The following is a 24,254-nucleotide window of genomic DNA, read 5'->3' as shown; positions in this document are numbered from 1 at the left end:
TTTAATCAGTAGGCAATGGATATGTGCTACAAGCTTTGCTAGGCAAAGCTTTATCCTATTCAGTCAGTTATTGACTCATGCCTTGCATGCCCTATATGGGGACGTTTCTGAGACTTTGGGACTTGGAGGAAATGCCCCCCACAGACACTTCTGCCACCTCTGACAGGTAGGCCACTGCGTTGCTTGCTATGGCACATGCCACACATACGGATTGCAACCTTTAACTTTGTGAAAATTAATTTGCTTTTCACGGGGTACTCATGAAGATGTTACATTGTAGATTTTGCCTTGAAGGTAGTTCACCTCAATTTGAATATCATTGTGGTCCCCCCAAAGCGGTTCTGCCTCTGTCCCCAAATTTATGCCCATTTTGCACATCTCCCCACTTACTACCATCAGAACTACCATCAGAAAACTATGTAGAACAATGTTTTTTCTTTAATTTTATTTCGTGGCTTGCTTCTGGGAGTTAATCAAATTCATTGTTGGTTGATTTCTTTTAAATAATCAAAATAATAGAGAAGCAAATAATGATAAAGTATTTTAGAAATTGGATGTGGAAAGAATTTTTCTCTTGAAAACTCTTGAATCCTGTGAAAAATGAATATAACATTTACTTAAATAATAAGACAAAAGACTAATAATAAGGTTGGTCAAATTTATCATGGATATTCAGGTTGTTATCCATTGGGAATGATATCAATTGTCCAAACAGATATCTCTATAAAATATTTTGGGAATGATAACAACCTGAATAACTTTACATTTGAGCTACTATATTGGGCCAATGTTTTTGATATCATGGATTTGATCTTGGTTGAGTTAGTTAGACTCAAGAGACTAATACTTAAGAGCATATGATGAAGACTTTGAGATGTTTTGAGATCTATATGAGTTTTACATCATGAGATGATGTATGGGATATATGATAGATTTGAGATCTATTGAAGTTATGTTTTTGGTACCTCTACCAATTGTGAAGATAGAGAAGTTGAGGTCTTTTAGAGACTTGAGATTTATTGGTTGATCTTCTTCTTAAGTCCAAGAGGGTGTGTTAATGTTTGTGGTCTTTATGGAAAAGATCAACAATAAATAATTAAATATGCAAATGTAAGCCAAGAGTGGCTACATATTTAATGGCAATATAATAATAATATGAAATATATTACTTTATTATATGATAATTCAATTAAATGGGAAAGCTTAATTGACCCCATCTGAAGTGTCATGTCTTTTAGAAGACGCACCTTTTCATCTTATACATGTTATAATTGTTGGGTGGTGAATAAGAAACACACCAAAACATAATGTGCAAGTAATTATTCACCACTATTGCACTATACCTCTTCTCTGACCTAAAATCTGAAAACTTAACAATGCTCCTTTGCCCAATTATTTTCTGACAATGCTTCCACCCCTTTGACGTGCTCCTTACAAGGAAATTCTCCTCAATTAAATTATATAACAAGTTATTAATCATAAATAATCATAACGGGCCTTTTCAATTCCATGAATTCATGATAAATAATCAACTAGCATGTTATCTTCATATGAAATTATAACGACTAACCATCTTACCATTCCACAGGATTATAACAAATTTAACTGTCCACTGACTTCATGTGAACCTCAACGACTATATGAACATTTTAAATCAAGTCAAAAATTGGGATGTAACATGTTGCATCTGTCACTATTTCGACCACATTTTGTGGCCCAATCTCCTCAATAGTTGTTTGAAGGATGTCAAAGTGAAAATCAGCATTGTTTCACCTTGAATAATCAACCACTCTAAGAAAAATGGGCCCTTTGAGCATGTAACTATGATATTGATGAGTGGATATTTCCTAATGTTCGTCCATCCATTCATAATAATGTTGCATCTAGACTCCTCCCAACATGCCCTCATGGTCTCCATCAATGAATTGATGTTGGCATACTCTTCATTGAAGATTGTGGTCCTCAATTTGTGCTCACATGGTGGTACAAGTGATGGTCCTACCCCCTTCACCACTATCGACAACATCTTCTTATAATAAGGAGACAAAGCTACATGAAATGGGATATCATCAAGAAAAAAGAATCTACCAATGGAATCCTCTATTTGCTCTCTTAGGTGAAGATTAAAGTTTAAACAAATCAGCTATAGGGTTAATTTCAGTTTGCACTTTGTGTTTTCCCTTGCCTTGTTGTGATTGAGCCATAGCACTAAAGTGGATGAAGATTCTGAGGCTGCCCCTAATAATATTGTCACTCTGATGCGATCTAGGATTAGGAATATGTGGTTGCCCCTGTATTTTCTACTCGTGCATCTGAATACTTTGAATTTGTTGCCTACGAGACAAGGTCAGGCATTGCGATTCCCAAGCCGTTTGAAATACCCCGAAGTTCATTGAACTCTCACCTGAAATGCTGATCTTAGTTGTTCCTCTTTCCTTGTTTGAGGTTTAGTTGTTTTCTTTCGTCTTATTGGTTTTGTTGCTTTTGATGTTTGGTCTTTATTGCTTGTTCCTAATTTTATTTTGTTTTGACCTTGTTTCTATCAATCTCCCCCCACCCCTTTTATGGCTTATTTTGTTCTGACCTTGTTTCTATCAACCTCCCCCCACCTTTTATAGCTAAGTCTGCTATGCGCCATCATTCATGCTCTCTATCTTTCTTCATCCTGATGATGGATCACAGAGTGTGATCCGAAATGTTGATGCAAAAATAGTAACACAATTAAATCCATAAACATTCTTATGTATTGCTCGAAAAAATCACATGTTCCCACACCTTTTCGTGGCCAAAAGAGGAAGTGTGCATTAACTCTAGGGATGCTCCCAAACCATTTTGTACCACAAATGTTGCATTTCCATTTCCTTGTGCCACCACCTGATGACGTTGGGACTGCTATACTTGTTACAAACTGTCTGAGAGGAGATTTGGAATCTTAAGGACCCCTAGCCTGCTCTACCAGAAGTGTGGAGGGGCAATCACTAGCAGGTGGTGCACTACCAATGGAACTAGTTTTCCCTTGCGGATTTGATCCATGCTCACTCCCCTCATTGGTGTCATCATCATGCCTAGGTTCATAATTTGATTGACTTTTGGAGTTCATTTTGACACTTAATTTCCTAAAATGTTTTTTTTTGAAATATAGTTTCAGTCTATGCCCTATTGTAAAATGAAAAAATAAAACTCTAAATTTAACAAATTGAAATTTTAAATTGTAAAAGAAAATAAATGAATGTAGAAAATAAAACAACTAGAATCTAGAAATGAAATAACTAAAAGAAAATGAAACAACAAGAAATGTAAAACTAAAAACTAAGAACTTTAAAACAATGAATATTGATTCGAAAAAAAAAAAAAAAAAAAAATTCAGTTAGAAACCTTACCTTTTGCTTGAAAAATGTTTCTCCTATTCTTCTTGCTACTTGTCGCTCCTTTTTGGCTTGAAAATGTGAGCATAAATAAAGTTTGGAGGCCTTTTGAACGAATACAAGACAATAGATGGGCCCCACATACCCCTAGGGTTCAAAATAGAACCAAAGAATGTAGTAAAAATAGTGTTTTTTGTAAATTACTTTTTCATGCTGATGTGATGAATGCTTGAGGTGCGTTGGTGTTGTCCCTTCAACGTGCCAAGAATGCTGGAACGTCTCTGGGTTTCTTGCAGAAGGCTAAGTTTGTGGTGGGGCCATTGAGGAATTTTTGGGGGAAAGCGTCCATGAGGTTCACTGGTAGGATCACATGCAATATCATAGCATCTTGCAGAATATCATTCCTATAAAATGATTATTAAATACCTAAGGTACAGTATTCTTCATGCACTTAAAATGACACTGCCACCCATCATTTCTTTGGTTGGCATACATGGTAGTTGAACTTTTACTAACCACAATAGATGGTGGTGACCTCGATGTGTATGGAACATGTAGAGAAGACATGCAATCAATGAAGGCGGGGATAACTCTTGGTTTTGATGTCTCTCATTGTTATTATGTTTGGGACTTTCTTTGGCCACATATGTACTTGTTGGGTCTTCTAAAGGTAGTGACAATTTGAAATGGTGGTGATAAAGGGGATTGTGTTAGTGTAAGAGGTCATTGTGATAAAGGGAAGTGTATTAGTGAAGAGGTCATTGTGATAAAGGGAAGTGTATTAGTGAAGAGGTCATTGATTTTATTGAGAAAAGGGTCTAGAGGGAAATCAAGGGAGGAGGAGTTGTGAACAAGGTGATAGAGAATTTTTTGGAGTGTATGGAGAATGACAAATTTTACTTTGAATTGTGTAGTTTGGGTTTTGAGGATGTTGAGTCTAGGGAAGGATATTAATAGGTAGTTGAGAATTGGAATTTGAGAGGCAGTGGGATCATTGCTGGTGGAACAATGGTTGGTTATTGATAGAAGAAATTAGAAGAAATAGCAGAGACAACATGATCTTGGCTGATCCAAGCATTCACTCCAATTAATACAAAGGGGAAGAGCCTGGGTTATTGAATGTAAATGCCCCAAAAATGCATTTTGACAAGTTGGGAAGTCTCACACAAACATGAGTATTAACAAAAATCTCTATTAAGGTGTTGAATTTAGGGTGCCATGGCTTCATGAATTGTAGAATTTCTTGTAGGCTGAGGGCCTCATTGAAGTATTAGCACTTCAGTTATGATTTTAACAATGAATTAATCAAAAGAGAAATTGCTTTGATTGTACGTAGAAGCTTGCATCAATCACTCTTGAGCTGAAGGAAAAACATTTATATTTTATATATGGATGTATTACGTATATTGTCAAGTGTAAACATAATTCATGAATTATGAAATCCATGGAATCAAAACAATATCAAAACTAAAAGTACAGGTTAATGGCTTAGAGCGGCATACATCACTTGTGCGAACATCCATAGCTACATGACAAGCCTTATTTAGGAATTTGGAGATAGGTCCTCAATGATGATGTAGTCATGATATTTGCCTATTACTCGACAACCCCAACTTTTAAGGACTGTAGTTGTGCTCTAATCTTCTCCTATGGTGTGGGCACCACCTCTTCCTCTAGATCTATTTGCTCAACCCATGCATGGATGGTCTTCCTTGTCGAAGATGAGATCCTCAACCTCAGTAAACTAATCTGGGTGTGGAACAATCTCTACTAAAGTAATGGGAGATAATTTCGTTCTCAATATTTTTTTTGTGACAAATGTGAATGTTTAAATGATCATGAACAAGATCATTCAACCTTTGGATTGACATCACGTTGTGCTTTTTTGAGTGAATGTGCTCAAACATACTAGTATTTTGGTGCATTGCGTGGTTGGATGAAGATACCAATTGCAATCCTTAGAAGATTTGGTACCTTAGCACCATATCTTTTCTATACTTGTCCATCCTTGAGTTTCAAGTTCAACAGAAACATAGAAAAGGTGATATTCAAAAATTAATGTTTTGAGCTTAAATTATGCTCTTAATAGACTTGCATGGTTGCAATGTTGTTTAAGTAATCTTGCATATGTCTTGTGCAATTGTATCAATCTGTCTCAAATATTGTTTTTACTTCAAGTTGAGGATTGGGTACCGTCCATTCTATGATCATTTAGATCCCACACAAAACCTCTACTTGACCTTAAAATTTGGATGAAATCAGAATGCCAGATCTAGGAAATAGGCATCTGCATGTGTGGGTTTGTGAAGCTAAAACTGCCATTGTTGATCAATGATGATGTCCCGCACCGAACAATTCTTATCTTCAACCTTATCATAAATGGATATAATTGCCTTTATGGACCTACCCATTCCTTCATATATACAATCCATTGTGGGCTTCTCCTGATCAACATTGTGAAGGAGAACAACTTAAGGCTTTATGAACTACAATTATTATTAAACATTAATATAAATAAGTGTGAACAAAAATAACCTAACAGAATGGAAATACAAACAAAAATATAGTGGATATTATCAAATATGATTTAATTTCTAGTTTCTATTTCGTTGGGAGCTAGAAGCTATGCTCATGAAATTTCCAATGGGGTCTTAACATATGCTGATATAAACCACTTCTTGGTAAAAATCATGCGCTTTAAGCAGCCTCTGACTAAAGCAAAGATTGTAGCATGATAAAGTTTGTTGCAAAGTGGGTTGATCCAAAATGAGTTGACTCCTTCCTATATGCTCTGTTTGAGGGGCAAGCAGCTGGACATGTGCCCTAGTACATGGTGCAGGAGCACCTAACCCTCCATTCTCCATAGCATCTATTATTTTAACTCTACATGAGTTCTACTCAAGGGCATTTGTGCCTAAGAGACAAATGTAATAGGTAGTTATAGTTTCCTAATAAATTGAGCCTATTTGTTAGACCTAGTCCGCATTTGGTGCTTTATAAACCATGGGTTTTGACTATGGTCAAAGGGCACATTCTAGACCTAGCATAGGTTAGGAGTATTTAAAAGATTTTCTTATATGTTTTAGGACCCTAGGGCACAAGACAAAAGTCCTAGATGGGTTAGAATGCACAATTTGTAAAAATTGCCAAAAGTTGCATAATGCAAGAAAAGTGGCTTGATAACTTTTACACTCCCCAATGGTCACAACCTTTGAATATCGGTTGGGATGGTTGGGGAAAGTCTTCAAATAGCCCTTTCAAGCAGGTGGAAGACAGAGAATGCAATTTTGCCATTTGAGTCAATAAAAGATCCCATTTCTCCTTGTAAAATGCTGCATTTTCATAATGTACGGACTGGTACGGATTGGCACATGTGAATAACCGATTGTTTTGGAATTTGGAACATCATAGTAGAAGAATGTAATTGGTTTGAGGGTTTGAAGTGCTTTGTAACTAAAGTTATTTGAAGTTCTTTTTCGGGTGCACCAAAACCCTCCATTTAGTGACTAGTTTTAGGAATGATGCCCTAACTTGCATTCCCACTGTGGAAATTTCATGCCACTTGGTAAAATGCAAGTTAGGAGGTTGTACAATAAGGTCCCTAAAGGATGGGAGATGGAAAGCAAGGCTTCTAATATTGCTAGCAAGCCCTAGGCCAAACATCTCTATGTGTTTGGTGGAGGACAACAGGTGTTGAAGTGCTGCAGGCACTTGGGGGATGGATGTATTCAGTACTTCCTTCACAAACCCAAGCAACTTGGCCTAATAAGGGAAATTGCTGCATTTTTGGTAAGGGGGTCATTTGACCAGTCTGGAATTTGGAAGTTTGGAATCTTACACTTCTTCCAAAAGGGTATCCATATCTAGAGTTTGTTTTCTGGATGCTTTGGAGTAATTTCAAACTAAGACCTAATTACCTCGTTGATAGGGCTAATTGGGGCTCCTAGGCCTAAAAGGGAATTTTGCCATCCATGACGTTTGGGAATAAGATAGGCAGATCAACCCACTAGTTTGAGTTGGATAAGTATTTTGGAACCTTTCCACTCCTCTATAAACTTATAGGTTCCCATTCAAGGCATAAACCTAGTATTTGGAGATTTTGTGCTTAAGACCTAGTTGTGCTCTTTTGGGTTCCTAGGCTATGTTTTTGTGCAACTTTGTTTCAGAGGTCTAGAGCCCTCTCTTGACTCCATTTTGGGGTGTTTGAAGTAGTTCAAGGCCACAACACAGCATTGTTGCTTGTTTAAGGAAGAGCTCTGCAGTCAATACACCTGATGTCCAGGATTTTAATGAAACTCTCCTAGAAATTCCTACATCCTAGGGGTATGTTGAATGCATTCCCTCCACTATTCCCCTCCCAAGGAATGCACAACATGCCAAAATTGGTTGAATTTGTTTAGTGACTCATGTTTGGAATATCTTACAAAAATCTAAATAAATATCAACAATAATGACATTTAGAAAGGAACCCGCAAATGTAAGTCTGTTGAAAAACATATGTGTAACTGTATTATCTGCATTTTCATATGTAAATACTATGTGTTTATAAACATAAGCAAACACAATGCTATTCTATACTCATGTATATTGAAGACTTTACCCCTGCTTTAGGCAGTAGATATATTATTCTAACTCATATGCAACATTGAGTTTACGGTTGATTTTTTGTCGAATTTTAAAGTTTATTTTACAAGAAATTTTCCAGACACAGTCAAACATTGAAAATTTATGGCAGTAGTTGGTGAATATATGAAGGTATTGATGAGTCTATTTTAAAATCATAGAGAATAACTCCTTACCCCGAAGTCTATGCTTTCATTCTTACTTGGAATAATTGTCGAACTAAGTTGCCCTTGGAAACAATTACTTGAGTTCTCCAGAATCATTTTTAAAGGGTGGAATATGTTGAATATTGTTTTTTGTATTTATTTCCATTTCCATCCTCTGCTAAAGCCAGCTGCTACCAACTCTATTGCTTTTGATTTTCTTCTTGGTTGGGTTGAGCATCTTAAAATTTTAATTGAACCTATCTTATTGACATTTTACTATTTTGTAATATTTTTTGTATTGATTGATTACATTATGTGCGGCATAATTCCTGAATATTGACGTGACACGATTTTTTCTCTTTTGTAGTTGGAGGACTTCTGAACGCTACATTTGGAAATGCCACAGAGATGATCATTTCAATTTATGCTTTAAAAAATGGAATGATTCGAGTAGTGCAACAGTCATTACTTGGCTCTATTTTATCAAATATGTTGCTTGTGCTTGGATGTGCCTTCCTCATGGGTGGCATTGTTCATCATAAGAAAGAGCAAAGCTTTAACAAGGTGAACAGAAGGCTATTTTAAAATGCTCAAGTTTAGGAGCTTTGGAACAGTTTTTTTTTTCATGCAGTGGATAAGGGTGATTTACCATATATTCTTTCTACAGGCTGCTGCTGTTGTCAACTCAGGATTGCTATTGATGGCAGTGATGGGCCTACTTTTTCCAGCTGTGCTACACTTTACCCACACAGAACGGCATTTTGGACGATCTGAATTAGCTCTTTCTAGGTTTAGCAGCTGTATAATGCTTGTGGCATATGCATTTTATCTTGTATTCCAGCTGAAGAGTCATAGAAATCTTTATGATCCCATAGACGAGGTCAGTTGTTCATCTATTTTACATATACTTGCTGTAGTTCAATTCAATATCTGTTTAAGCCTGATTGCCTTCGGTTCTCCTATTTATAAAATGTGGAATCCCACACAACCTCATATGCAAAGTAAGGTATTAGTCTAGCATGAGAAAAGAACTCCTATATGCTACTACAGTAACTATCTTATATCACACCATTTTTAACTTTTTGTCTTTGTTGATTATTATCTCAAATAGCTATTTCGAGATAATAGAAGAGAATTGATTTGTCAATTTATGTGGCATTAATTATATTATGTAAATTCCCTTTTAATCTGCAGTGCTGTGTGAATGTTCTGGAGTATTTGTTAGCAGTTAGGTAGGAACTTGGAAGTTGATGTTCTATCAGCGATTAGGTTGTGATTGGTCTATCAACATAGTTTCTTTGAGTGAATTAGAATGGGAATGAGGAGGCAATGCAGTCAGTTATTTTAAGACTGTAGTGAACTGAAATTAAGGTAGATTTGTAACCAGGTAACTGTTTGAAACTGTTTTTATTTTAAGGGCTTATTAGTGACTTAACTGCCTATTTGATTAACTAGATTTGTCAATTAACTTTCCGTTTACTTCCAACTTTTAAGGGATGTCATGCACTGGGCAGGGGAGAAGGGACACATTAATTAATTTGAAAACAAAAATCATTTATTTTCTTTGGCTGGATTTTGTGTTTCAGCAGCTGTGGCTTGTAGACCAAACCCTCTAGGCACAAAGTTAGGCTTCTCAAGGATAAAAACCCTTAAGCAGCAGACCTGCATTTAGACTGACATTGGGAATACGAGTGTTGTCCAGTTCAGCATTTGGGTGTGTTCAGTATGCTGTAGTTTAAAAAACTTCAATCTGCATGTGTACTGTTTTGAAGAAATTTTAATAAAATACAAAAAGGTCTATTGAGTAGAGTAGTTTTGGGTTTGTAATGTGGTTGCAATTGTTTTTATGGGATATTTTCTGCATGCTATTAGTAGATGTTACCATAGTGATATCAGAACTAGCCTGGTAGCATGTGCATTATGTAGGAAATTTTAAGAATTCCTATGAAAGTAAAGGGGGGAGATCTTTTTCAAGACACAATAATGGTGATTTGGAGGAGCTAGGGTACTGGAACAAAGTTGTATCTTCAGAGTAGCATGCTAGATTTAAATCTAGCTAGAACATCATAATGAGATGAAATCTCAATTCCAAATAATAGACCAGCAAGTGCTCCCATTTCAAACCCTACAACGCACATGTTCTTGCAAAAACACAAATAAATTAAACCCTAGATAAAATCTACAGTGGAGACACACACAATGTTTGTGTGGTAACAAAGTAAAGCACTAGATTTCAAGGTACATGTTAATCACTTGGAGATACATGGCAAGAAGCCTCAGAATTGGAAATGCCAGCATAATAGCTAAAAAGACAACAAAGAGAAACAGAAGTAAACAAACTGAGTGACTTGTATTTGAGGTAGTAGCAGTGAATTCTCACACCAGGAAAGGAATTTTCTCTATAAACAGGATCATATGTCAGCATTTGCACTCTGCAATACTTGAAAGAGATATTTTTAGCGGTTTACAAAAGTCTAAGAAACATCATGTCAGATTTCAGACCTTGAGAAGATGGAGCAATTACCATGCAATTTTGGTATGAAGATGATAAATGATGATAATATGATGTAAAGAAAGATTGTGCTGTTTGACTACATATTGTTGAGTATGAGCTATGAGCCTGAGCAGTTTGTAGAGGATTTCTTGGAGTCATGTATCTCACGCATCAAGGGTGCTACCATTCATCAAGATATTGCAAAGATGCTAGTCATACCTTTTACAATAGTTGAGAAAGTAGCAGAGTTTTTGAGTCTCAACTATAAGTAGCAATTGGACTGACTTTACAATATTTAATTGGTAGGGTTAAGGGTGAATTTGTGGAAATGGCGTAGAGCTCCTTCTCTCAAGTCCAAGATAATTGCCCTTGTATAATGGTTTAGGATCTTGCTCCTGTTGTTCGGTTTTCACACCATCACTCCATCTTTTTGTGTGGTAGTAGTAGTTGCCTCAAGTAGCCTTTGTTTAGTGGCAGTGTTAGAATCTCAAGCCAGTGAGATAAGTCCTAGCAACTTTGGGATAAGTCGTGCTCTTTTGAGGGTCAAGTCCTAGGAACGGTTGAGTTAGAAAGGAGTGGAATCATTAACAAGATTTAACACTTATCGAAAGTTATAAAGCTTAGAAACTGATATGATAGTGGCAAGTTGATTTCAAATTCCCTTCATTGGGAAAAAATGAAAGCAAGGGTAGATGTAACCACTTGGAGAAGAAAGTTGAAATCAATCCGAGGGAAAATTTAAGCCCTTGTGCTGTTCTAATCATTTTGAGTCTTAAGAAGAATGTGAATTGAAGAATGTGCACAGATTCCAAAGCAATCAACAAAATAACTATCAGATATAGGCTCCTTTTGCTCAAAATTGATGATTTATTGGATTTCTTAAGTGGGGTAAATATTTTATTAAAATAGACATGAAAAGTGACTACCATCAGATTAGAATTGGAGAAGGCGATGAGTGGAAGACAACCTTTAAAACAAATGATAGACACTATGAATGACTAGTTATGCCATTTGGCTTAACTAATGCTCCAAGCATTTTCATGCAACCTATGAGTGATGTGCTTAAAGATTTCACAGGAAAGTTTGTCATAGTCTACTTGGATGACATCTTGGTACATAGTCAATCAAAGGTAGACCATCTTAGGGATTTAAGAATGGTATTAGACAAATTGCATTAAGAGAAGTTGCTAATCAATCTCAAGAAGTGTACTTTCTTGAAGACAAAATTGGTTTACCTGGGATTTCTCATCTTTGAAGAAGGACTAAAGATGGACAAGGATAAGATAAAGGCAGTGATTGAATGGCCTACACCTAAGAGTATCATTGAGATAAAAATTTTCATGGATTGTCTAGTTTCTATAGAAAATTCATAAGAAATTTATTGGGATCTGTGCACAATTAGTCGATACAATTAAGGGAGATAAAAGGACATTTCATTGGACTGAAGCTGTTGATAAGAGTTTCTAGATTATTCAGAAGAAGATTACAAAAGAATTTATCTCGTCTTTACCTAATATTACTAAGCCTTTTCAAGTTGAGTGTGATGCCAGTGGGACTGCTATAGGTGTTTTCTTGAGTCAAGATGGGGCATGTTTCAGTATTTGTGGTGGTTGACAGATTTTCTAAGATGGCTCATTTCATTCCATGTACAAAAACAAGTGATGCTACAAATATTGGCAATTTTTCTTCAAGGAGATAGACTACATGGACTTCGTAGGAGTATAGTCTCTGATCGAGACACTAAATTTGTAGGACACTTTTGGAGAACTCTATGAAAGAAATTGGGTACTAATTTACGTTTCAGCTCAGCTTACTATCCTCAGACTGATGGTCCAATAATTGTGGTCAACAAAAGCCTTAGAAACATCTAGCGAAGCTTAGCAAGTATGCATCCAAAAGAATGGGATTTGGTGCTGTCATGAGCTGAGCTTGCATATATTGATTCTCCTAATAGATACAGGTATGAGTCCCTTTTAGGTCATGTATGGTATGCACCTAGAAGTGTGTACAAGCTAAGGAATTTGGGTCAAATGGAGACAAAGAGTGCTGATGGCGAAGATTTTGCAAGAGCAATGCATGTTTGCATGAACAGGTGAAAAGGAAATTTGAGGGAAATACCATCAAGTACAATAAGGGAGCTGATATGAAAAGGAAATAAATCAATTTTGATGTTGGAGATCTGGTCCTAGCTCATCTCAGAAAAGAGGATATAATATCTAAGCTTCCTTATTGAATAGAGGATTTAATATTTGGTGTTTTATCTTGGAATACTAAGTGTCTTCATACTGCCCATTGAAGTGGTCACAAAACTCTCATCAACAGGCCAGTTGGAAGAATCTGCTGCAGGGAATGTACATCTGAAAGACCAACGATATTAGGAAATTCAACACTACATTGTTTGTGGGCAGGCAATTTTTGGAACAGCAGATCTGTTGTATCCTATTTAATTCACAACATTGTGGGAGTGCTTTGTCTGTAGTTAAGTAGGAAGCAAATGTTTTGTCAGTAGTTTCTTAGAGATCAGTTTATGAGCATAGGAGTGGCATTACTTCCAGTTAGTTAGGACTGATATGATGAGGGCAAGTGGTCATGGTGGGTTTGACATAAGTCATACGTGTAGCCAAGTAACTACTTGGAACTGCCTTGATTTGAGGATGTCATGCTTGTGATTGAGGCATGCTGGGAAAGGAGAGCTAGAGTTGTACTCTGCTGGGAAGAGAAGGGATATGTTCCAGAAATTTGGAAACATAAATCATTTGTTTTCATTGGTTGGACAACTTTCAGTAGCTGTAATTCAGAGATGAAATCCTTCAGGCAAAAATATTAGGTTTCCTGAGGATGGAAACACTTAAGCAGTAGATATGCATTCAGACCAACTCTGGGAATGCCAGAAGTGTCTAGTTATACATGTGAGTATGTTTAATAAGTTGTATAGTTTTATGAACTCTAAAATGCTTGTTGTGTACTATGTTGGAAAAATATTAAAAATGCAGAAACATTTGCTAATTAGAATAGAATTGGAGTTGTCTTCTGGTTGCATTTGTTCCTTTGGGTCAGTTTTTGTATATTATTAGTAAAGCCATCATGTATTGCATGATTTTTTATTTTTTGGGCTGCTTGACTTGTGTTATGAGAAAATAAATTCATTTTGGGACCAAATTTTTATTTATTGCTTTTTTGTGGAGGCGGGTCTATTCTATCGAGAAAATAAATTCATTTTGGGATCAATTTTTTTTTTCGCGTTTTTGTGGAGGCGGGTCTATTTTATAATAATATTATTAGTGTTTAATAGTTAGGGATGTTAATGGAAGCCATCTAATCAACCATCATCCAAACCAAATCCTTATACGCGCACTGTTTTCTCCATATATTGTCATGCTAAGAATCATTATTTACATTCATTGAATGAGTTTGAACATCAAATGTGTCAATGTAAAACAACATTCTCTCTAGCTAGCAAGATGATGAATATAATTGCTTCATATTGTATGTTATCAATTCTTATGTTGGCACAAATACAAGTTGCAGAAAATAAGTATAATTATGCCATAACCATTGAACAAACACTTAAGTAATGAAATTGGTATCAGATACGAGTACATGGGTATGGTGTTCCAGTGCACAGCCAAACACTATTAGGGGTTAGGTACACCATACAAAAAATATTAAAATTTCATAGCATATAAATATTTGTAGCTTAAAACAAGAATGATATTCAGAGTAGTACGTATCATGCATATGATAAACAAAACCAGCAAGCAAGCAAGAATGAAGTTAATCTCTTAAATAGCATGTTCATTCCTATAATAATAATAATGCATGAACTTTATATGGAATAAATAGTTATTATTATAGTAATTTATAGTACATATTGTTTTTTGTAAAATAAATAATAATTGTTAATACTAAATATTGTTTTTCATATAATACACATTAATTATAATATATTATATATCATTTATATTAGTATCCTTATTATAACCAATATTGACAATTTTAATTAATTATTTGGTATTGTTCCATATAAATATTTCCATCTTTTGTATAACTTGGATATATTAATTGTTCAATTATGTGGAGTGCCCAACATTTGTGTAGATTTACTAATTATCTAAGTCGATATCTTTCATATAACTTTAATATAAATCAAGAGCATATATAAATTGAGAGAATGTTGGGTTGTTGGCTATTGCCATGTGATAGAAAATTCTCCTCTTCATTCCCTATTTGTTTGAGTGACCAAAGAATGGTGAATAGGTTTAAAAAGCCCCTTCTACCATTGTAGTGCTGTTTTGACACTAAAATTGATGAAAAAAATAAAATGTAGTGTTATTGTCTTCTTGGAGGTCAAAATATTTTAGAAACCTCTTCACAATTCAGGCTTCATCTAGAATTTTGTAGAAATGACTTGGAATAGTTTGAGTGTCGAAATCTCTTGGGTTCAATGATAACCATCTCCAGGATTCTAGAGGGAAAATTGGTGCGCTACCTACACAAACCGATAAGCAATTTGACATGGATTCTGAGTTTGGATGTTTAATATGAGATACTGCGCTATTTTTTTGCCAATTTAACAACATGGCAAAATACAAAACAATATAAAAATTAGCTGTTTTATTACATATGTAGTGATAATTGCCTGACACAATAACACCCTGAGCTTGACATTGGACATGTTCTTTGTAGGACCAACAATAGTTAGTCAAGAAACAATCATTTGCCCAATTGTTCATGACTACGATTTGAGTCACAACATCTAAGCCAAACATAACCAACATTAAACCTGTGATATCCACCCATTCATAATAAAGTATATAATAATAGATCGATGTAAGTACATAATTAAATAATATATTAATTGCTTTATAATTAAGTAATATATTAAATGTTTCAATCAAATATGTACTGATCATTAAGCAAACAAGAATTCCTTACAATAGTTTTCAGTGCTTATACAAGTGTTGATCATACAGAGATAACGAATATAAGATATACAGACATGACCTTAAAAACCTCCGACTTGAGATGATGCGTCTGGAACAAAACATTTCAGAATACTTCGTTATGTGTCATCACAATTTACGATATTGTGTCTGCTCGAGTCTGGTAGAGAACAATTCTTGCATTGAATTCTTATCTAATTATCTCTAAAATAAATTCAGTGCTTACCGCTTCCAAGCACGCCTTTATAAATATGCATAAAACAACAAATATATGAGTCTCAAAACCAAAGAAAACCTTGAACCAAGAGATGTGTCTGCTCTTTTTAAATTCATAATTGTTCTTTTTTTAACAGATGTAAGCCTGAGAATCACCGTTCTTTCTCATAGTCGTATGTCTTGAAAATGACATTCGACAATCTTTGTGAAGAATGTACCACCATCTTCAGGAAAAGTATTTCTCAGAATTTTCGGATACATGAGGGACCGTATACACAGCACGTGCCATGTTCAATAATGGAAGCATCTGCTCTAATAACCACAGTCTGAAAATTGAGTACTGGTAAATGCTGAATGATTAGCCATGGATTCTAATCGATCTGTATCAGTCAAAGGATTTATCACTAGAGAGGGTCGAGTAGCATATATCTGATTATAAGATAGTGCGATGATTATATAATTACTTTAGGAGTGATAGTACTTATAAAAGAGTGGCGGATAATTGAAGAGGATTGATATTCCAAAATAACTAATAGACTGGCATTAGTATATTGTTTAGTTTCTTCACCGAAGGTTATGAACCCCACGAGACATGAGACATGTCTCATGTAAGGCGACTCTTTGATCATGAAAAAATGTATTTATAGTTATTCATATCAATCACTCAAGGCATTGAAGGAGAGTATATAATATATTGGAGGAAGAGCTCAGAAAGGAATATACAGACATATGGACTGAATTATGCTTATTGCTAGCAAATATCCAGTGACAGCAAGTTAGCGTGCTGTAACTTATTAATGAGTTAATACTGATCTATATCTACAGTCCATATTATATCTGAATTCCATTGGGAATACATGGCCAGCATATATGAGGATAAATAGCCGTCATATGATCTTATATAATAAAAAAAATAAAATAAAAAATAATAATAATCCGACAGACATATATATATATATATAATATGTGAAATCCATAATAGTAAGCGATCATATTATACAGTCGTGTGTTAATAATTTAATTATAATTACAAATATATGTATGTTTTGTTTTATAAATGAATATACGTATGCTCAAAACTTATTACTATCATGGCCTGAGAAGAAAGGAGCTAAAATGTTTCCAATGAGTTGCTTGTATAAATCTAAGCAATGGATCATGGGGCTTGTATAAATCTAGGTCTTGGATCTTTGTCCCAAGATAGGGTACCTTTGACAGAATCCATTGCGAAGTTGCTACCTAGGCAACCTGGATAACACCTACTCCTTTCTTCATTAAATTGTAGTAATAAGGTAGGTATGAATGATAATAATTTGTACAGATAACTTAAATCTAATAAGATGAATAACTAATTCTATCAAGGCACATTACAATCCAAACCCTAATTGAGAAATTTAGGATAAATTAAGTTATGTTCCAAAAGGGGACATTACAAAACTAGGATGCCATTAAACATGCAATTTATTAATGAAAAGATGTTGTGATTAGGGTTTACATTTATTAACCTTAATTAAGAACTTGCAACCCCCTCTAGAGGCATGGCTGCTCCAATTGATTTTGAACCTAAGGAAGTTGTCCCACTAGATTGCTATTGCTTCACTTGGGCCTGAAGAGTGTTGACAATGCTAGTGCTTTGATATAGAGGGTGCCTTGCTATAAATAGCGTAGTACTCTTCCCTTAAGGTTGTTTCTCTCTGTTTTTTATCTCATACCTGGTCAGATCAGCCTTCAATTCTGTTGACTCTTGCTCATATTTAACACTTCAATGACTTGGGTCTATGTGAGCCAAGTGTGCCACAAAATTTGCTCCTCAAAATAGATCGATCTCTCTTTTGGCTCATCATGCAAAGCCACAATATGAAAAGTCATTTGGCAGTTGGCATTAGTGTGACCTATCACCATGCATTTAGTACATAAAAGGTTCTTCCTTCTTTCTTGAGATCTTGTTTGAGTTCATATTTAGATTTATTGATCCTTCAGTTCATCATGCAAAGCCACATTATGCAATTGGTCTTTAGGAAATTGACATTAGTGTGTGACCCATCCTCTTGAATAGATACCCTATCAGTTGGCAACACCATGAAAACAGTGTTTGGGCAATTGGCATTAGTGTGACCTATCATTGTGCATTTAGGACACAAAGGGTTCTTGCCTTCTTTCTTGATATTTTCTCTGAGTCCATATATAGCATGTACTATATCTTATCTGAGCATGATGCTGTCATGTTTTCACTTTTAATATCCATGTGTCTATTGCACACAATTCTAAGGTGAGGGTGGTACTACCTTCCTACATTTGTCTTCCTCCACAATGAGGATATAATCCCTTTACTAAACCATCAATATTTAAAGCCATCATGTTTCTTTGCAGTATACTTTTTCTGTTACTTTATCTTTACTTGATTGATTATAATTTGTTGTTCTGGTTTTCTCAGCAGTATTTTGAGCCTTTTATTATTGGATTAAGCACTAACACGTTTTTTTTATTATTGGATTAAGCACTAACACGTTTTCCTTGACAAGTGTTAAGTTTTTTGTGGTAATTTCTTGGCAATTTCTGTCCAGTCTTCACTTTTGACTTGTGAGGGGGCATGCAGTTTTGGGATGTTAATTAAGCCCTCCCTTGGATCGGATTCAGCTTTGATCATGGTTGGGTTGGACCTAGGCATTCTCTTGATTTGCATTGCTACTACATTTTATAAGTACTTCCCTTGATGGAATATTATGATCGGTTGACTCTTGGAATTTTTTTATATCATTCCTATTGTTCAACCAGCCTGCTAGACTGTCTGATTCTTGGTCCACTCCTTAACCATCTTGTATCCTTCTACCACATTTGGTTTGTATGGCATTTGCTTCTTTTGTTGCAGTTTTGGTTATAAGATTGCTTATCTTCTTTCTGACAATACATTTTCTTGTAAAATTTATTGTCATTTTAGTCTGCAATCTTTTATATCATTCCTGTTGTTAAACCAGCCTGCTAGACTGTCTGATTCCTGGTCCACTCCTTAACCATCTTGTATCCTTCTACCACCTTTGGTTTGTATGGCATTTGCCTCTTTTGTTGCAGTTTTGGTTAGAAGATTGTTTATCTTTTAGAAGATTGTTTATCTTCTTTCTGACAATACATTTTCTTGTAAAATTTATTTTCATTTTAGTCTGCGATCATGTTTAATGTGGACATCTTGCACAATAATGTAGTGCACTGTGAGAAGTTTTGCTAAATTGTCCCATAGTTGATTGGCAATCTGATTTACACTGCTTAACGTGACAATTTATTAACAATGAACCAAGTTGCATACAGAATATTCAGTTTTTTAATGAGAACATAACATACTAAAGGCATAAAATATGTGATATACGCTATCTAAAGTGAGTGCCCCAGCCATCTTTTGGCTGGATACGAAGTACAAATGCTGTGATCACAACATCAATTAATGTTGAGATTGATTTTCATTCAGTTCTAAACAGATGCTCTTCAACAGATGTTGAGATGCTCTTCAACATGAATATCCCCTCTTTTCATTTATTTATAATTAAATTACCTGGTATATGAATAAATGTATTAGGTGAAGATGAATTTGAATACATGGGAATACATTGTTAAATCCAATACACTTGTTGAATGTTTCATATTGACGAGTACATATATCTTGATTATATTGTAATGCAAGGCTTAATTGGTGTCCTTATTCAATTTTTTTCAATTTTCATATATATCTAACAAAGTGAGGAATTTTTGGGCCCTAACACAGATTGCTTGCATGAAATGCAGACTGAGAGACCAAGTGAAGGTGTTTCAGATGTTGAGGAAGTTCCAGAAATAACTCATTGGGAAGCAATCGTGTGGCTTGCCATCTTGACTGCTTGGATTTCTTTCCTCTCAGGATATCTTGTCAATGCAATAGAGGTGGAAAACCTTTAACTGGACTTTATGTGACAAATACATGTTTTATTGTCTTATTTTGTAGTAGCAAAGGTTTTTAGTGATTACGATAAAAGAGTTCTAGTGTTAATGATGAGTACTGTAATATGTGTATTTTTAAATAATAAAATGATGATACGAAGAAATACTGTAGTTAGTGTATATATCGGCCCTGTCAAATATCAAGGGTATAAAGGGGCTTTCAAATTTCCATTCTGTGATTTTTATCCAGAAAACTTGATTCTGAAGGACATCATTTATGGTCTTCGCTTAGCTATTATTAGTTTTCTCTTCAAATGGTCACTGAGGTGTGTTGCTGCTTGTACAGTCATTCTCAAAATCATCACTTTATCCTAGATATTGACCGTATCAAATTAATACCAGCAATAGTTTCTATCTTGGATTCTTTTGTGCCAGATAACGCCAAGGGACCAATGCCCAAGCATCAGTTTTATTATTATCTTACAGACAGCTAAAATATTTATAAACATACACTTGTGTGGCGCCAACAAAAAGTTGTTTAAAAATCTATGAATCAAGTGCCTAACAATCTCACAGGGATGGAGAAGTTTATAATAGCTCCTTGATTCGCAATGTTAGAAGACAAAAGATCAATTTCCAAGAAAAAGGAAGAAAATTGGTTGGTGATTCAGTTTCTGACTCTTTGACTGCTTAGTTATATCTTTCCCACTTTACTAGTTGCAACTAACCTATGGTGAATGAAAATTTTCCATGGGGTAAATGTAGGTTAGCCACTTCTGCAGATCATTTAATATTGTTCTTTTGGTGGCCATCACTTTTGCATATGGATTCATAATGAGGTGCCTTTTGTATTGAAATGGCACTATTTTTCGAAAGCATATCTCAATATGCAATTAACTGTAACTTTTGATTCAATCTTCATATTCATCTTGCCCTTGATATAATGGTGTTTGCTAGGTTTGGTTGAACAAATATGTCTTATCTGCCAAGGAAGATTTTGATTTGCCCTACACCACCCTGTATCAGTGCATACCAAGTAGTCTTTCTAGAAACATCTCTGTTACATTGGTTTGATGGCAAACTCTTCCATTAGGCTTCTTGACGATACTTTGTGAGCTAGAATGACATGAGCATGACGATACTTAATCTAGTTTCTTGTATCATGCATGTGAGCTTGAGAAAGCTTCCAAAGGAAACTGAGCTTCTGAAATAAAATAACTAGATGCTGTATTCAAAATAGTTTAACAGAAGGTTTATTGTCTACTGCTGAGTTAGTTATTTGATTTTGTGAACATGCATGTGCACATTACACAAGCTGGGAGTTGGGACCTCTTATGTTAAATATCAGAACTCAAATAGGTTGAATGAGTCACAGTGGAAACCCAAACTTACTCACTGACACCGTTATGATCTGTTGCGTTTTTAGCCTGGATAGGAACTTCTGCACAAGCTCAGTGTGAACATGCTAGAAAGTGGTTTGAGCATTTGAGTTATTCTATTTTGCATTTCTCTTTAAGGATTAAAATTAGTGTTTTTTAAAGTTTCTTCACTTAGTCTAATCAAGTGTAGATTAATGACTTGGACTTCTCTTCCAACTCATATCTTGCAAGAGATAAGGATGCTTTTTGGAAGTAGCTGAATGACATAAAGATAGGAGCAAGATAGAAAAATCTAACATTGTAAATGTTTTGAAGGAATGAAAAACTGATTTTAAGGTGTAAGTGATCTGTGTGCTTTTATGCTTCTGCCTTTGGTTTCATTATTCAACACTTGTGTGATTGATGCCATCATAGAAGAATAGTAATGGACAGTAAACATCATGGCTCCAGTCATCTTGCTTGAAACTTTGCAATTAACAAATGAAAGGAAAAAATTTAAAATTATTAACTTCAAAAATGTAACTGCACCATAGGCTAATCTTACACCACTTAAATAAAATGTTCTGAGAGAAACTCAGAAAAACAATCCTCCATTGAAATAGAAAAACACAACACAATAATTCTTCGGGATAAACAATTCTCAAGTGTTGTATTTGGAGTCTTTTTTGGGTCTATTGGGAGTCATTCTCTTCTGTGATCTGATTTTTTTATTGAAACAGAGAATTCTTATTATTTGGGAAGAATTTGGCCCGAAGCAAATTGTAGGTTAGCTGCACAAGAAAGCGAAGAACAAAAGTATATGAAAATCATATTGTAATGTGTATAATCTTAATAAGGGACTAATGCAATAAAACCAGTAAAAGATGCTGAAGGGTTATCCTCCTCTAGCAGTTAGATCGTTTAAGATCATTCTGTTCAAATTTGTCAGAAACAATCTTTGTACTTGGTCACCAGTGTTTCTATATTCCGGAGTGTGTTTTCGGGTCTTATATAAGTTTCAGCCCATGAACCAGGTCGATTAGTTTCCTTTATCTCTTTATGGTCCAAGTGTTTAAAAACAGTCCGAAGGCGCCAATCAACTCTTCATAAATAGTGTAACTGAAAAAGGTCTACTTAAAAGATGCTTTTGATAAGGTTGATTTTAAATTCTGTAAGAGCTTTTCACAACTAGGACATTAAACAGAGTTGTTTGAACTTCAGAACTTTTTAAATTATCAAATATGAAGTATTGCTCAGTTTGAGTAACGGAAATGTTGATTTCTGAAGTAATGTTAGAAGGCAATTCTCCTCCTTGTTTTGAATAAATGATCTTGTTAAAGCTAACAAGGAAAATAATGTCAGTGGGTTGCAATTTTGTTTTATATTTTGACATTTTTGATGAAATTAAAGAGCATAGCTTTGTAGCTCATTTAGTATCACAGAAGCTACCTATTTCTGATTTCTATGCTTTACAGGGGGCTTCAGAGTCATGGAACATGCCAGTTGCTTTCATAAGTGTTATCCTTCTACCCCTAGTTGGCAATGCTGCAGAACATGCTAGTGCTATCATGTTTGCAATGAAAGATAAGCTGGTAAGCTGGAATTTTTATTCATATGCTTGTTTATCTATTTTTTGTTTTCCTCTTTATTAGCTTTTTGTAATATTGCTATTCTTGATGGTTATTTCAGGACATTTCATTAGGGGTTGCTATTGGGTCTTCAACACAAATATCAATGTTTGTGGTATACTGCTTAAACTATTCTAAAGGCTCTTTCCCTATGTGGTGTCACTTTTGCAAGATTCGGATCAGTTACATTGCAGTTTCATCTAATATTCTTAATATTAGAAATATGAAATTTGATTTTTATCTGCAGTTAATTTTTTTGGCTTTGCAAGGTGCTCAGAAAGAAACAGCATTATGATTAGAATAATGAGCAAGATTAGTTGACATGAAGTGTACTGTATATAGAAAAAAATTGTATATTTGCATTGCATGACTGCTATATCAGTCACATGTTTTGTTATGAAATTACAACATATTTAAAGGGGCCTGATATGTTTTACTTTTGGAGGTTAGATAGTGGATAAGATGTGTGCGTGAATTGATCTGATATATTATTTTGGTAGTGTTTATAACTTTATTGTTTTGGTAAACTGGCATCATTAAGAAAAGCAATATGTATCTAAATTATTTTAATGTGGATAAATGACCAAAGTAGGTCATTGTGAGTTGAAACTATATTCAAGAAGAATAAAAATAACCCCAGGATTTGGAAAACAACTACAAAACAGTAAATATTGTAAAAATAACTTGATGCAGCACAGAGAGGGTAAACTTGTACAACATAAATCAAGAACGAGTACGAATATAAATGCATAGAGAAAGCCTAAAAAAATGAGTTGACGAAGATGTGAAAATGGACAGAATGTTGAAAATAAACTTTTCTTAGAGCATAGAAGAAAACTGAGGACAGCACTGCTCACTGACATGATAGGTCTCATACAAGGTTTCATAATGCCATTAGGAAAAAATCTGGTGGACATGTTCCTAGAACCTTTTGTAATACCCAAGACTGACAAACCTAAAAAACCCACTATTGTGTTGTGGCACAAATGATTCAAACTTATATCAATATGAGCTACATGTTCCTCTAAGTTGGGTACTATATTTTCACGTGAACAAAAGAAAATGAGAGTAGAGGTTTGAAAATAAAGAGTTACATGCCAAAAAATAATGTCATATGCTTTTCACTGGCATTGGTATAGCTAACATGGCTAAGGGTGGCACAAGAATTGGACATTTCCAATTAAAATAGCTTATATCAATGGTGAGGCGCCAATGAGCTGAAATTGGTCATGGTTTGTGTAACCTACAAGGGAGAGCCAGTCATTGGTTTAACTGTGCCGAGTTTACATATAAGATATTTAAATTGGTATAAATAATTGGAGGAGAGTAGGTAATGACAAGAAAAGATACTTGCAATGGTGATTAACTGTTTCCTCGTTGTTGTAAGGAATTGTATCCAACTTCTGTCAGATTAAGAAACTTGTTTGCAGAGCTGACATGGAGAACTACCTGCCTTGTGTCTTAAGTTTTTTGGTTTTCAGCAAGGCAAGAAGTAGTTTTCTTTTGACAATTCTTGCAAGTTTGAACATCAAATAAAGCATCCAAGGGAAATCAGGGGCTAAATTATGCAACAGT

General features: G+C 34.9%; 1 protein-coding gene across 15 annotated transcripts in view; it reads left to right on the top strand.

The window, feature by feature from the left end:
• Positions 1-24,254, top strand: part of LOC149572950 (vacuolar cation/proton exchanger 3-like) — a 77,550-nt gene that overhangs the window by 3,042 nt on the left and 50,254 nt on the right. For 9 of the 15 annotated variants that reach the window (XM_089814081.1, XM_089814078.1, XM_089814080.1 and 6 more), the window contains 5 exons: positions 8,502-8,698; positions 8,802-9,014; positions 19,562-19,696; positions 22,527-22,643; positions 22,741-22,794. In XM_089814081.1, coding sequence (XP_089670207.1) covers positions 8,502-8,698; positions 8,802-9,014; positions 19,562-19,696; positions 22,527-22,643; positions 22,741-22,794 — 716 coding nt within the window. Of the gene's footprint in view, positions 1-112; positions 167-8,501; positions 8,699-8,801; positions 9,015-19,561; positions 19,697-22,526; positions 22,644-22,740; positions 22,795-24,254 lie in introns of all 15 variants that reach the window. The other 6 variants (XM_089814070.1, XM_089814072.1, XM_089814069.1 and 3 more) reach the window with 1 other exon arrangement.

Source organism: Cupressus sempervirens, chromosome 2, assembly GCF_028749045.1.
Source record: "Cupressus sempervirens isolate cs-2001-9-10 chromosome 2, ASM2874904v1, whole genome shotgun sequence".
Lineage (NCBI taxonomy): Eukaryota > Viridiplantae > Streptophyta > Pinopsida > Cupressales > Cupressaceae > Cupressus > Cupressus sempervirens.
This window is presented reverse-complemented; position numbering and strand designations above follow the sequence as displayed.